Raw genomic sequence first — 16,697 nt, 5'->3', positions numbered from 1 at the left:
AGGAGATAGAAGGACAGAATAGGGGGGTTAGTGTGCGGCTGTACTCACCAGGGGCTCAGGTATGGAAGGAGATGGAGGATGACATGTCCGCCAAGAGGTTCTATATTACTCTTATACAGGACAGGTGGATTACACAAGATGGTGACTAGTGACAGGCACTCACCTCAGCACATCGCCCGGGACTCTCTATACACATCCTCGTTCTCCTGGATGTTAGGCAGGGTTTTCAGGGTCCTCGGTCTTCTTCCTCAGGCAGATGGTGATGCCGTCACTGGAGACCGTTACAGATAAACTCTAAGAAAAACAAGAAGAAAGAACATTAATGATCAGACATCACTGATCTCTTATAACTTTCTATATGAGGAACAGGACGATATCTGTCGCCCAATGAGACCTTCACCCGACATCTCCTCACCTGGAAGTCTGTGTAGCTGGTTAGCTGGTGTAATGTCAGGCCGCAGAATCCCAGGTACTCACTTACCAGGACGGGCACATTGAAGATCTGCAGGAGATAGAAGGACAGAATAGGGGGGGTTAGTGTGCGGCTGTACTCACCAGGGGCTCAGGACTGGGAGGAGATGGGGGGGACATGGCCACCAAGAGGTTCTATATTACTCTTATACAGGACACATGAGGATTACACAAGATGGTGACTAGTGACAGGCACTCACCTCAGCACAACGTCCGGTACACAGCTCAGTGTAGAAGGAGACCATTCCTACAGCAACTGGAGAGAAACAGAATAGTAGTATTATATCGCCTCCTATACTGTCACGTCTGACCTATTTTACAGTGTATCCAGCACACAACATGTTACTTACACAGAACCAGTATCACGATGGTCCCCAAGGCTGCGGCCAGTCTCATGTGGCACATCAGGCGGCTGCTGTACGATCTTCTGTACAGGAATCCAGCTTGGCAAACATTGTAAATTGCTGTGCCGACAAACGCCACTCCTGCGCCGATCCTGTGGGCCAAAGGATTGCTTCTCACCTAGACCATAAAGAGACCTGTCAGTGTCATACAGCATCCCCAACCTCAGCAGCCTCAGGTGGAGTGTAATACAAAACCTCCTGACCCCCCGCAATGACCCCTCTATATATCACTTGGTCTGAGGTCCTGTATACTACAATATATACAGTATATACTCACTGAATATACAGCATTCACAGAGGTCCCAATGGCCACGATCCACCCGATGATAAGGAGGAGTCTCTGGCAGATGATGAAGCGCTTCTCCGCTGGTTCACACCGATATAACATGAACCTGTAATGGAGGAACGCGATGCCAGGTCCTGAAATAGAGAAGACGTGTTACCAGCCCCAGATCTCCACAGGTCATGTGTATATCTGCTCCAGGACCCAGTGATGGATATAATCTCCAGGTATGGCGGCCGGTCAGCGGTATATAGTGATCGGAGAGTTACCGCCATCACTAAGCGCTGAGCTCCTCCTAATGTCACCGCCCTATAGGAAGCCGCAGCCACTTACCTAGGATGGATAAGACCAGGAAGACAATGGTGTATACCACCGACTCCGGGGACTGTATTCCCGTGCCACTGAAAGAGAGGAAACGCTGGGAGTTATCTAATAATAATAATAATAATAATAATAATAATACAGAAATAACACCACAACACCATCAACAACAATAACAACAACAATAATAATAATAATAATAATTATAGTAATAATAATAATGAAATAATAATAATAATAATAATAATAATAATACAGAAATAACACAACAACACCACCACCACCAACAACAACAACAACAACAACAACAACAATAATAATAATAATAATAATAATAATAATACAGAAATAACAACACCACCACCACCACCAACAACAATAATAATAATAATAATAATAATAATAATAATAATAATAATAATACAGAAATAACACTACAACAACAACAATAATAATAATAATCGAGATATATCACAGAAATAATAATAATAACCCAGAGATAACCCAGTAATAATAATAGAATAACATAGTACTTCTGGCCGTCTTACCTGATGTACGGCTGCTGGTTGTGTCCTGAGATGACGGTCAGGATAACCAGCATATACAGGCCCCATAGACTCCATAGACTCCAGGCCACAGGCAGGAAGGCCAGACCGCGGATCTCCATGGTGATCGCTCTATCTCTGCTCTCACAGATCAAGAAGGCAGATTACTGTCCGGCAGGGGGATTTATGGGCTGGGAAGCTGATGATGTCACTGATGCGGTTACTCGGTCATTGTGACATCATCAGACATGCCGGGACATGATTGGTCCTCAGTGTTGCAGATCTTATCTTCTGTATTTTTGCTTCTACTTAATGTACATATTGTATATATATTATTGTAGTATATATTATGGGATGTACTGTCACTATTTGATGTATACAGTATATTATGGGATGCACTGTCACTATGGGATGTATACAGTATATTATGGGATGCACTGTCACTATGAGCTGGATATATTATGGGATGCACTGTTACTGTGAGGTGTTGTATATTATTGGATGAACTGTCAATATAGGTTGTATATATTGGGAGATGTAATGTTACTATTGGCTGTATATATTATGGGATGCACTGTCACTTTGGGCTGTATATATTATAGGATGCACTGTCACTATGGGCTGTATATATATTGGGAGATGCAATGTCACTATGGGCTGTATATATTATGGGATGCACTTTCACTATGGGCTGTATATATATTGGGGGATGCACTGTCATTATGGGCTGTATATACATTGGGGGATGCACTGTCACTATGGGTTGTATATATACATTGGGGGATGCACTGTCACTATGGGCTGTATATATTGGAGGATGCACTGTCACTATGGGCTCAATGTGCAAAAACAGCAATGTGAATCCAGTGCGATAAAAATCCAAATTTATTCAAAAATACATGATTAACCCTTTGAGGACCAGGCCCAAAATGACCCAGTGGACGGCGCAAATTTTGATCTTAGTGTTTCCGTTTTTCCCTCCTCCCCTTCTAAGAGCTCCAGCACTCTCAGTTTTTTATCTACAGGCCATGTAAGGGCTTATTTGTTACAGGAATAGTTGTACTGTGTAATGGCGTCATTCATTTTACCATAACATGTATGATGGAATTCCAAATATATTATTTATGAAGATATAAATTGGTGAAATCGCAAAAAAGAATGCAATATGGTAACGTTTGGGGGGTTCCTGTGTCTACGTAATACATTATATGGTAAAAGCGACATGATACCATTACTCTATAGGTCAGTCCGAACACAACCATATGCAGGTTTACGCAGATTCTCTAATGTTATATATTTTTTTTAAATGAAATCCTTTTTTTTGGCAATTAATTATAAATAAAATGGGACTATTGTGACGCTTATAACGGTTTTATTTTTTCACCTACGGGGCTGTATGGGGTGTCATTTTTTCCGCCATGATCTCTAGTTTTTATTAATACCATATTTGTGAAGATCGGACGTTTTGATCACTTTTTATTAATTTTTTTATATATATAATGTAACATAAAATCGGTAATCCGCGCACTTTTTTCCCTCTTTCCGTGTACGCCGTTTACCGTTCGCAATGACGCTTGTTATATTTTAATAGATCGGACAATTACGCACGCTACGGTATATTATATGTTTATCTATTTATTTATTTTTATATGTTTTATTTATATAATGGGAAAGTGGGGTGATTTCAACTTTTATTGGGGGAGGGGTTTTGGGGTAGTGTGTTAGTGTTTTTAAATTTTTTTTTTTTACACATTTGAAGTCCCTTTGGGGGACTTTTACATTCACTACTTGGATTTTTACACTGATGAATGCTATGCCATAGGCATAGCATTGATCAGTGTTATCGGCGCTCTGCTCATTGAGCCTGCCTGTGCAGGCTCAGTGACCAGAGCGCCGATCGGACCGCACGGAGGCAGGTGAGAGACCTCCGGCGGCCCGTTTTACCGATCGGGACCCCCGCAGTCACACTGCGGGGGTCCCGATCGGTAAGTGACAGGGGACTCCCCCTGTCACATACACTTAAACGCCGCGGTCGCGCCGCGATCGCGGCGTTTAAGGAGTTAATGACACGCGGCAGCGCGATCGCTGCAGCGTGTCATTACCGGTGAGGTTCCGGCTGCTGATTGCAGCCGGCCCCCACCTGCTATGAAGCGCGCTCCGCTCCGGAGCACGCTTCATAGCGGGAGAAACACCCAGGGCGTACAGTTACGCCCTAGGTCGTCTGGGGACAGACTTCCATGGCGTAACTATACGCCCTGGGTCGTCTAAGGGTTAAAAATACATGGACGTCCACACAGGGAAAAAAACAATGCGTTTCAGAGCCTAAGGTCCTTAGTCATGGCTGACTTCCAAAGACTACATGTCATTATTTATAGCCATTAGTGATTAGTGCACCTGGGGTTTGGTACCGCCCACAATGGGGGTTGTAACCACAACCTCATTGCAAAAACAATCAATGGAAAAATACATAGACAGTGAACACTAATCATAACAAAGTAAACACTCAATAGTAGCAAAATATAATAAACTAATAAATGTAAGCTAAATCATTTTTCATATTTAAGCCTTTGGGATTGCGGGTGTCCAGTTCAAGTATCCAAAACGCCTCTCTCAGATGAAGCTGCCTGATCCAGTCTCCGCCTCTTGTGGGAGCTTGAACTTTCTCAATGCCACATACCGAGAGGAAAGATGTGTCTCCTGAGTGATACTTCACAAAATGTTTAGTAAGACCGGAGAAGGATCTATTGGAGAGGAGTCTGGAGGCCGCAGAAACATCCGAGATGTTTTCGGCAAAGCGTTTTTTCAACTTCCTGGAGGTACATCCGACATATTGAAGTGAACATTTCGTACATTCTGCAAGGTAAATGACATATTTAGTATCACAATTAATAAAGGACTTTATACAGAATTTCTTGCCTTTAGCAGTGGATCTAAATGTTTTTTTTTTGGAACAAATTTGCATACAGAACATCTACCGGATGCACACGGAAAACAACCCTTAATGGATAGCCAAGTGTTGTGGTGTGTGTCAGGGAGAACACTAGGGGACAACATATTTGCCAATGACCTGCCACGTTTAGCCACACATTTAATGCCTCCAGACAGAATAGACGCGCAATCCACATCCCCCATCAGAACTGGTAAATGTTTGCATATGATGTTACGAATACTGGGGAACTGGACACTAAACGGAGTAGAAAATACAAGAGGTGATGAAATCGTGTGGACCTGTCCTGTAGGTGGTAATGTCGGTTGTGAGATTCCGCAATCACTCGAGCCCTACATATAACACCGTTTTTATAGCCACGGTTAGTAAGTCTCAACTGCAGATTGTCACTGCTAGCCTGATATGCAATATCAGTGAAACATGCACGGCGGGCTCGGATGAACTCACCTATGGGTAAGTTGCGTGTGACATGCGACGGATGGCCACTCAATGTGTGGAGTATGCCATTACCTGAGGTAGATTTGCGAAACAGAGATGTAGAAATGCCCTTAGAATCTGCTGTAAACAATATATCCAGAAAGGAAATACACACTGGGTCATATTGGATAGTGAACTGTAAATTAAAACAGTTATTGTTAAGAAAATTGAGAAAATCTTGGACATTGGCTCCACCCCCTTGCCACACGAGGAGGAGGTCATCTATATACCTGCCATACCATAGGATACAATCCAAAAAAGGATTATGGCAGGCATATAGACAAGTCTCCTCCCAGTGGGCCATGTACAAATTAGCAATAGATGGTGAACATTTGGACCCCATTGGGCAGCCCTCAATCTGAAAGTAATAGCAAGATTTGAAAGAAAAGAAATTATGTGCCAACAAAAATTCCGTAACTGTTAACATGTACTGTTTCAATGAATCTGCATAATTACTGTACTTGTTCAAATGAAAAGAAAGTGACTGTAGGGCAAGATGGTGTGGGATACAGGTATATAAAGCAGACACATCACATGACATCCACATACATGATTCATGCCAAGGAATACAATCAGCAATAGCCAAGAGAGACTTGCTATCCCTGATGTATCCAGGTATACGTGTGACCATTGGTTGAAGAAGGCTATCTAGCCATGAGCATAGTCGTTCACATAAGAAGCCCACCCCAGAAATAATTGGACGTAAAGGGGGCGGGAAAATACCCTTATGGACTTTAGGTAATGCGTGAAACACAGGAATAAGTGGATGTTCTACTTAAAAATAATCATGTTGTTTCTGGATTATTACCTGCATATCCAAGCCCACTTTCAATATGCCTTTAAGCTTGTCTTTGACCGTATTGGTGGGATTATACGACACAGGTCTATAGGTACGTGTATCAGATAACATGTGTGAAATCTCCCGTTCATATAACCCACGATCTAGCACAACTACAGATCCTCCTTTATCAGAGTTACGGATCACAATGTGTCAATTGCGACTTAGAGCATGTAACCCTTTCCGTTCACTGGGGGTAAGGTCTATCCTGGCTTGTGTTTGTAAATCACGTAAGTCAGCTTCCACTCTCTGTTGAAATATATCCATGCCATCACAGCGAGATTGTATAGGATAAAAGTTTAATCCTTGAGCGATTAAATGTAGTGCTCACCTGTTCTTCAATTTGTATAGTCTCAGTTTGGAGATCCGTGAGAAGTTTCACTGTAGTTTGTTCCTGAAAATTCAGTTCCAAGGGAATAAACCCCGAACCTCTGTTGTTTAAGTCCTGTTTAGTTGAAGAAACACAGTTACTCATAAGATTATCAGATGGATCAGATGAATGTAAGAAATGTTTCTTGACTGTCAATAGTCTTACAAATTTATTCACATCCCTGAGTGTCTGATGGATGTCAAAAATTGTGTCGGGTACAAAGTTCAGTCCTTTCGACAGAACACTCAATTGCACTTTAGACAGGATGCATGCAGAGAGATTATATACATCCAACATCTCTGATGTGGAGCATGCACTCAGTACCTGCTTTTCCTCGGTTGTCCCTTGCCTCCTCTTGTGGCGTTTTCTGCCAGCTCTATGTCTCCTTGCCCGTTTTTTTGGAGCCGATGAGACTTCAGGTGTCGCCGCATTATCCTTACTTGCCACCGACCTGGTCTTGGGGCGGTTGTTTGGATTAAAATACTTGCAATGTTTCTTGGTCTTTTTGGGCTTAGGGCGTTGAGAATCCTCCGAGCTGGACGCGTCTGTCTGTGTATCACTTGTGTCCATTTCAGACAAGCTGAAAGACACATTCCTTCGTATACCATCACCAGCTGTTACATTTTTGAGGATTGGGCAAAGACTACGGAATGGGCGTCTCTTCTCTTTTCAGGTGTATACCGAATTAGACAGATAATCCCTTTGTTCCCGATTGAACTTCGTGCGTTTAGTGTCCACAATAGTTTCCTCCAATTTGCTTATGGACTGTGTGACCTTATTAAGTAGATCATCATATTCTGGAATGGAGGAAAACTGTTCACAGGAGGTTAGTAAAGCCGTGATGTTTGTATCTAGTTCATTTAATTTCTTTTGCTCCCGTGAAACAATAATGGACATCAGTTTAAACGAACATTCACTCAGTGCGTTATTCCATTCAAGCATATATTCCTCCTCAAACTGTGTACTAGGAAATTTCTTGAGGCGTAAGCCCCGAGGAATCACCTGCTTCTCAGTGTACTGTTTTAAGGTGGTAGAATTCCACCACATTTTCATTTGTTGTGTTTTAAGCTTTTCCAACTTACATAATGTTTTTTTCATATTAGCAAATAGTTCATTGTTACCTTCTCCCGCAAACACCAAGGCCACTTTGTTCAGTCTATCCACATTTTCCAGGGATTGTTGCGATTGAGCAGGTGCATCTGAGGCCATCTTGTAAATACAAAAGGATTTTTTATATATATGTTATGAGTAACAATTGCACAGAAAACGAGGGTTGGAAAAATATGTCTCAGAGGAGTAGCGTTAATGTGCTGTCAGGCACCGGACACATGGGATTGAGCACGAAAAGCGGAAAAACTTTATAGCAGAAACAGCAAAAGCAAAGGAAATTCAGCTTACCCAAGTCCTTAGGCCTGTATATACCAACCCTCGGTGGAGCACGGATGCCGATGGGCCGACTCCCATCCAGAAATATAGGTGCAATGTGCAAAAACAGCAATGTGAATCCAGCTCCAGCCAGTGCGATAATAATCCAAATTTATTCAAAAATACATGATTAAAAATACATGGACGTCCACTTACCCATAGAATGTACGAAATGTTCACTTCAATATGTCGGATGTACCTCCAGGAAGTTGAAAAAAAGCCTCGCCGAAAACATCTCGGATGTTTCTGCGGCCTCCAGACTCCTCTCCAATAGATCCTTCTCCGGTCTTACTAAACATTTTGTGAACTGTCACTCAGGAGACACATCTTTTCTCTCGGTATGTGGCATTGAGAAAGTTCAAGCTCCCACAAGAGGCGGAGACTGGATCAGGCAGCTTCATCTGAGAGAGGCGTTTTGGATACTTGAACTGGATACCCGCAATCCCAAAGGCTTAAATATGAAAAATGATTTAGCTTACATTTATTAGTTTATTATATTTTGCTACTATTGAGTGTTTACTTTGTTATGATTAGTGTTCACTGTCTATGTATTTTTCCATTGATTGTTTTTGCAATGAGGTTGTGGTTACAACCCCCATTGTGGGCGGTACCAAACCCCAGGTGCTCTAATCACTAATGGCTATAAATAATGACATGTAGTCTTTGGAAGTCAGACATGACTAAGGAGCTTAGGCTCTGAAACGTGTCGTTTTTTTCCCTGTGTGGACGTCCATGTATTTTTAATCATGTATTTTTGAATAAATTTGGATTTTTATCGCACTGGCTGGAGCTGGATTCACATTGCTGTTTTTGCACATTGCACCTATATTTCTGGATGGGAGTCGGCTCATCGGCATCCGTGCTCCACCGAGGGTTGGTATATACAGGCCTAAGGACTTGGGTGAGCTGAATTTCCTTTGCTTTTGCTGTTTCTGCTATAATGTCACAATGGGCTGTATATATTGGAGGATGCACTGTCACTATGGGCTGTATATATACATTGGGGGATGCACTGTCACTATGGGCTGTATATATTGGGGGATGCACTGTCACTATGGGCTGTATATATACATTGGGGGATGCACTGTCACTATGGGCTGTATATATTGGAGGATGCACTGTCACTATGGGCTGTATATATACATTGGGGGATGCACTGTCACTATGGGCTGTATATATTGGGGGATGCACTGTCACTATGGGCTGTATATATAGGGAATGCACTTTTACTTTGGGCTGTGTATATGGCGGATGTCCCGCTGTCCTTCTTTGCCCCTTACATGTCCCTCTTTTTGACCAAGGCATTAATAAACGTTAAATGTTGCTCTAGAAAGTGTCTGGTTCTCCCTTTATAAAAGACCCAAACTTGCATATTACTCTATCATGTGGTGCATATTGGATCCTAAAAATTGTTATATTCAGATGAATCATGTGACATCATTTCACACATGCAGACTCGTTGACTTCTATGGCCCCATACACACATCTCTAGCTGTTAACGATCTGTTATGGGGTATGATCCGTGCCGCAAAAAAATGATTAAATCATTGTGTGTCTGTGACACCTGGGGTCCATGCACTGTATCCGATGAAGAGAGCTTAGGCTCTGGAAATGCATTATATTTGTGCTATCTGAAATAAACGCTTTTTATTTCTTTCATCTAAAACTTTGGTCCCATGACTTTGTGAAGACAGCGGTGGTGTTTCCAAGGAGTTTGGCAATTTTTTATTTTTTTCCTTTCCTGCAATTTTACACAGCCCCCACTCAGGGAGCCTCCCGGCGTGCTACTCCATACTAGCTTACAGTCTTTGGCACCAGGACCATTCGGACTCTACATCAGTACCCCAATTCAGGGGCGATATGCTTCAAGCCCAAGGGGCAACAAGGTGAGCCTCCTACCTATCTCACCTTCCTTTTCCCTTACTGTATGGTATCACACGAGGCGCCGCCTCTCGCCGGTTCCCTTTTTTTTTTTCTCTACTATTTAGCTCTTTGTTTTGTGAGAGATAAGCCACAGCCAGAGCTCTCTCACTGTGGCTTACCCCTCCCCATAGAGAATACAGCAACGATGTGCTGCATTGAATATTACTGTATGTGGGGGAAAGGGCGGTGGATGGGAGAGATAACTGTCAGCAAAACAATTGTTCAGTTAATGAAGGTGTATGGGGATCTTTCTTCTGTCGGCGGAACCCACCAGGGACCTTGTGTTTGCCCAACTTTATTATAAGGTGCATGGGCAGCTTTAGTCTTCTGGTATATATGTCCAACTTAAATGGGTATTCAAGGGAAATATATGTGTGGTATCCCACCACGGTTGTTGCTAGTATTTTACACGTCTCGCAAAAGTCGGTACTTCAAGTCAAAGAGAGATGATGGTTGACCTCAGGGAGATCAACCAAAAACACCACAGAGACACCGTCACAAGACTCGACGTGAGTGTATTCCAACATTGCCCTCTGGGAAATCGAATATGCAAAAGAACACTCCAGAGACACAATTACAGGTCTCACTGTAGTGAACTACCCAGGCCTTCCCTCTGGGAAGGAACAACCAAGCCAAGGAATGTCTCCAGTTAAGGAAACCACCCAAGCAAGGTATCCATCCACAGACAGCTGTTTCGGGGTATTTGCCCCTCATCAGTGTGGAGTAGTTTTCGGGCTAGTGGGAGCAATGCTAGTATGTGCATGCAAAGAGAGTTGATGGTTGACCTCAGGGAGATCAACCAAAAACACCACAGAGACACCATCACAGGTCTCACTGTAGTGAACTACCCAGGCCTTCCCTCTGGGAAGGAACAACCAAGCCAAGGAATGTCTCCAGTTAAGGAAACCACCCAAGCAAGGTATCCATCCACAGACAGCTGTTTCCGGGTATTTGCCCCTCATCAGTGTGAAGTAGTTTTCGGGCTAGTGGTGCTAGTATGTGCATGCAAAGAGAGTTGATGGTTGACCTCAGGGAGATACACCAAAAACACCACAGAGACACCATCACAGGTCTTGAAGTGAGTGTATTCCAACATTGCCCCCTGGGAAATCATATATGCAAAAGAACACTACAGAGACACCATTACAGGTCTCAACATAGTGAACTAGCCAGACCTTTCCCCCAGGAAGGAACAATCAAGCCAAGGGATGTTTCCAGTTAAGGAAATCAGCCAAGCAAGGTATCTATTCACAGACAGCTGTTTCGGGGTATTTGCCCCTCATCAGTGTGGAGTGGGTTCCTGGCTAGTGGGATCAATGCTAGTACGTGCATGCAAAGAGAGATACCAACCAAAACCAAACCAAATGTTACTATCATTAAATAGCTTGGAGTTCCCTGAATACAAGTCTTTTTACAGTTTCTACATATGAGTCATGGGGTGGGTATTAGTCATACACACCTCTCAATGTAAAATATATACACCCCCTGACTATATAACCACACCTATCACATGAGTGCTCCTCTGGCTATGAACTAGACAAACTGTAAACCCCTATATCTTGGGAACGGGAAGAAGTATGATGAAACTGTAAAAATGGAAGTCCTTTTTGTCCTTTTTATATTTTTTTTTCTGGGGCCGTGGAAAGACATAGGGGGAGAATTATCAAACATGGTGTAAAGTGAAATTGGCTCAGTTGCCCCTAGCAACCAATCAGATTCCACTTTTCATTCCTAACAGACACTTTGGAAAATGAAAGATGGAATCTGATTGGTTGCTTGGGGCAACTGAGCCAGTTTCACTTTATACCATGTTTGATAAATCTCCCCCTTAATGTATCAAACTGGGAAACATTGTTTAACATGTGACTATATGTATGTCTATGAGAAAGAAGTTCTTCCTAAAGAGCACCATTGTTCGTGTTGCTTATTCTCTTGACAACAGAGAAGGTTATTTTTAGGTATGATAATAAAAGTCAAATAATCTATTTATATAAGAAGACAATTGATAGAACACTTGTATCTATTTTTATTAGTTTGAACCATTGGGAATTGCCTTGTGTGCTCAGATGCTCACTTTCGAGTACCGCAATACTCAAGCGAAGAGTTTGAGCATGGTCGCTCATCTCTGCTCATTACTCACGTCAAGCATTTTTCAATACTTCAGTGCTTGACTTGAATATTGAACCCCCATTGAAAATAACGGAAGACTCAAACATTTAACCAGGTATTCCTTCCTTGGCAGACCGGAGGGTGTCTAGTTTAAATAATATCTTACAAAGTGACAGTCTGGTACCCAAGGGGGGGGGGTGGCATTTCCCCAGTCAAAAAGCTTGTTGGTGGGCTTTAAACAAGCTTTTTCTATACTGAACACCACAAAGTGTTCGGTCAATCATTGAGCTTGATCAAGCACCATGTTCAACTGTATGCTCACTCAACACTAGTGAGTATACTTATAATGACTTTGTCCTGGCATTACCGGCCCCCATAAAAATGTTAGTAAAGCTTATGTGATATCTCTACCAGATTTCTGATAATTTTATATTATAGTGTTATATATCACTTTATATACTGTACCTTCTAGTTAGAGTTTAGGATAAATTATTTTAAGGCCAAACACAGGTTACCCTGTGATAGGGATTTCCTCAGATATTACTCCTCTTAGCACTCTTAAAGATATATATATATATATATATATATATATATATATATATATTATATTTATTTTTATCCCCCCCCCAGTATTATTTTTATATATTTTATTATCAATGATTAAACATAAAACCATCTAATGTTGTGTTAATTGTAGAATACTGTTTTAGACCATATCCACTGGGACACTAAAGATAACTTAAATTAATCACATGGGAAATATTCTACCCTACACTATATACAGTATATATTGCATTCACTTGGCTTTACATTAGGAGATGATGTTTTTTTGCCAAGTAGCTATTGAGGATGAAAAAAAAGGATCCTTCAATTTCTATTCTATAGGATGGGATTTTGAGCAACACTATTCAGTATGGTTGTCATATATTCTTTGTTATATTAAGGTAAGTTCATAACGTGCTATGGGAATACCAGTGTGTTGTTTTTTTTTAATGTGTGCATCATGGAGGCAAAACCGTAAGCGCCTAATTAAGATTTATTAAACCGTAAAAGAATGCACAAGAATGCCATTGAACAGAATGCACACACATTAAGGCCACATAAAAGTGACTAAACTTCAAATAATTTCTTAAAGGGGAACTGTCAGCAGGTTAGACAAATCTAACCTGTTGATAGCCCCTTATAGTGCCAGGACACTGAGGAGGAAGGTATGTGTGTTACCTTCCTCCTTGGCGCCGTTCCAGCGCTGTTAGTCAAAATAAAATTTACTCCGGTGCACTGTTAGGAGCACTGCCGCGTCATCTGGCCCACCTGCTCCATTGATTATCATTAGAAGGAGCGAGGAGATGATGCAGCAGTGCTCCTAAGCAAATATTCCTCCAACTAACTTCTTCATGGAAAAATAAGACATCCCCTGAAAGTAAGACATAGCGCATCTTTGGGAGCAAAAATTAATATAAGACACTGTCTTATTTTCGGAAAAACTGTAACATCGCCGATCAGTAACAAAACGAGACGTGCCATAGAAATGAATGGATACAATACTGTCCGCAGATACAATGTTATACTAAAGTGCGAAATGGGCCTAAGATCTTCTTTGCTAGGCCTCAGCTGAATCATGGAAACATAGAATCCTGTGTGTGAAGAACAATTATAAACATCATATGATAGATGATTCAATATTTTTAGCCACATTATTCCTTTTTTTCATTATTTTTCTAAACATGTACTGAGCCTATTGTGAGGTATGGGGACAGGAGGACACAAGACAGGTGAACTTGCCCCGCTGTCCCTGCCTACTTACTCAACTGCCCTAGGCGGCAGCGTGTAACTGGGAGATGGCCCCTAACCGTTCAGAGTGTAACACAAAATGCAGACAAAACACACAAACACAATTGTCGCAAGGTGAACAATCCATGTCAGAAACAAACGGTCGGTGCGGTACAAAATCAGTAGTCAAAAGAAACGTCAAAAAGCCAAGCCAGAAATGAGGAAACCAGGGAATACAATCAGGATACAAATGCTAGCTTAGTCACACTGAAGAGAGGCTCTATCACAGGCAAGAAAGGGCAGACAAGGGGTTGCCAAGGACGTATTTGGACTCAGGAGGAGGCCAGCCGCACGCTCACACAGTGTCGGAAGTTGGGTGTGACGGCTGGCTCCTAACACCTATAATATGAAATCATTGCATCTATTTCTCTATATTAGCTTCCAGGTACATTACAATGAGTTCAGACAATTTCACCTCCATTTCAGACTTTGTCTTGGCTGGCCTGGCAATTCAAGCTCATCTTCAGGCGATTCTCTTCATCAGCTTTTTGTTATTATACATAATAAACTTGACGGCAAACCTCTCTATTATGATCATAGCCATTTCTGATCTTACGCTCCATACACCCATGTATTTCTTCTTGGGAAACTTGGCTTTCCTTGACATCTGTTCGTCATCGGTAATAGTCCCCAAGATGCTCACGGACCTTATATATCAGAAGAAGATGATCTCATTTGTTGGTTGCATGGCACAAATACTCTTCTCTCATTTCTTGGGTAGTACAGAGGTGGTACTGTTTTCAGCCATGTCCTACGACAGATATGTGGCCATTGCACATCCTCTGAGATACTCAACCATCATGAGTTACAATGTCTGTCTATGCTTAGCCTCAAGCTCTTGGGGTATTGGATTTTTGCACGCGTTGTTGCACACTATCATGACAGCAAGGCTTCCATTTTGTGGACCTAATGTAGTGAAACATTTCTTCTGTGACGTTAAACCAATGCTTAGCCTGGCCTGTACGGATGTATCTCTTAATTTCAATCTACTCACTAGGGTCACTGGAACGATTGTTGTAACAACCTTGATTTTAACAATCCTTTCCTATGTCTTCATTGGTAAATTTCTTCTCAAAATCAGGACCTCCCAAGGACGCAAACGTGCACTGTCTACATGTAGCGCCCATTTTACTGTAGTTACTCTCCAGTATGGAACCGCCATCTTCACTTACGCTCAGCCATCCACACAAGACTCTCTGGATCGAGACAGATCAGCTGCTATTATGTTCACTGTTATAACTCCAGCTTTAAACCCACTCATATATACGTTAAGAAACAATGATGTGAAGAAAGCTTTGAAGAAATTTTTCAAAAGATTCCAATAAAAGTAATATTTGTAATAGAATTTACAATGTATAGATAGAAACGGAGGAGATTGTTAGCACAAAAAAAACATCTGGTCCATCTAGTCCGCCTTTATGTTGTATCTTAGGTTTACATTCACTGACTGTAGATTGACCAACCACATCTGCTGGAAGTTTGTTCCAAGCATCTACTACTCTTTCAGTAAAGTAACATTTTCTCATGTTGCTCCTGATCCTTCTCCCAACTAACCTCAGATTGGGCCCTCTTGTTCTTAGGTTCGTTCTCTTATTAAAACCACTTCCCTCCTGAACCTTTACTATATTTAGACCTTGAATTATTCCTTTAACAAATCTTTGAACCCTTTCTATTTCATTAACCCCTTAAGGACAGGCCATAGAGCTTGTATTTTTTCACCTACAGACCCACATGAGCCCTTATTTTTTGTCACACTATTTTCACTTGGTAATGACAGACTAAAAGTTTGTCTATACTTAGCCTCATGTTTTTGGGGTGTTGGACTTTTGCATGCATTGTTGCACACTATCATGACTGCAAGGCTTCCATTTTGTGGACCAAATCTAGTCAAACATTTCTTCTGCGATTTTAAACCAATTGTTGTCTTGGCTTGTACAGATGTGTCTCTTAATCTTAAGCTGCTCACCAAGGTCACTGGGACAATAGCTACATCAACCTTATCTTTAACAATCCTTTTCTACATCTTCATTAGTAAGTTTCTACCTCCCAAGGACGAAGGAGAGCGCTGTCCACATATAGTGCTCATTTTATTGTGGTTAGTCTCCAATATGGAACCGCCATCTTTACTTACGCTCAACCAGCTAAAAAAGACTCTTTGGATCAAGAGAGAGCAGCTGCTATAATCTTCATGGTTATAACTCCAGCTTTGAATCCAATCATATATACATTAAGAAACAATGATATGAAGAAAGCTTTGAAGAAGATCTTTAAAAGAACACATTAAGAAAGTAAACATATCATAAACCATGCAAACCATTTATGTTTCTAAAGTGAATTTATTTGTCATTATCATGTATTGATTTCTATAATTTGACTATAGATGAGCGAGCACCAAAGTACTTGAATACTCGTTACTCGAGTCAATACTTGATACTCTAGTGCTCGATTAGAGTAATGGAAGACTTTAGGTTTTAACCAGCGAAGGGTAGCTGGCTAATCTGAAGATGGAGGTTAAGTTAGCCCCTTGGGGGGCGGATTGTGTGTGTGTGTGTGGGGGGGGGGGGATATACTTACGATTGTGGGCTCAGCTCCCATCTTTTGTCTTCAGCATTGGCTCCAGTAGTCTCCGCTCAGCCAATCAGCAGCTGCAGGAGTGTCCTGCATCAGCCATTGAGTGGACGTTACTGGAGAGACAATACGTGGACATTACGCTGAAGAGACAAAAACGTGAGCCGAGCCCATGATCTTAAGTAT

General features: G+C 41.7%; 2 protein-coding genes across 2 annotated transcripts; one reads left to right on the top strand and one right to left on the bottom strand.

Annotated features, from left to right (window-relative positions):
- Positions 1-213: 213 nt before the first annotated feature.
- On the bottom strand, positions 214-2,172 carry LOC138770471 (DNA damage-regulated autophagy modulator protein 1-like). Its single transcript, XM_069949576.1, has 7 exons — positions 2,028-2,172; positions 1,492-1,559; positions 1,153-1,295; positions 822-993; positions 672-727; positions 416-502; positions 214-294 (listed from the first exon to the last, which is right to left on the bottom strand). Exons 1-7 carry the CDS (start codon positions 2,144-2,146, stop codon positions 214-216), a joined length of 726 nt encoding a protein of 241 aa, XP_069805677.1. The 5' UTR covers positions 2,147-2,172.
- Positions 2,173-14,338: 12,166 nt separating this feature from the next.
- Positions 14,339-15,268, top strand: LOC138770470 (olfactory receptor 12D1-like). Its single transcript, XM_069949575.1, has one exon. The coding sequence runs from the start codon at positions 14,339-14,341 to the stop codon at positions 15,266-15,268; it is 930 nt and encodes a 309-aa protein (XP_069805676.1).
- Positions 15,269-16,697: the final 1,429 nt, after the last annotated feature.

This window comes from Dendropsophus ebraccatus, chromosome 13 (assembly GCF_027789765.1).
Source record: "Dendropsophus ebraccatus isolate aDenEbr1 chromosome 13, aDenEbr1.pat, whole genome shotgun sequence".
Lineage (NCBI taxonomy): Eukaryota > Metazoa > Chordata > Amphibia > Anura > Hylidae > Dendropsophus > Dendropsophus ebraccatus.
This window is presented reverse-complemented; position numbering and strand designations above follow the sequence as displayed.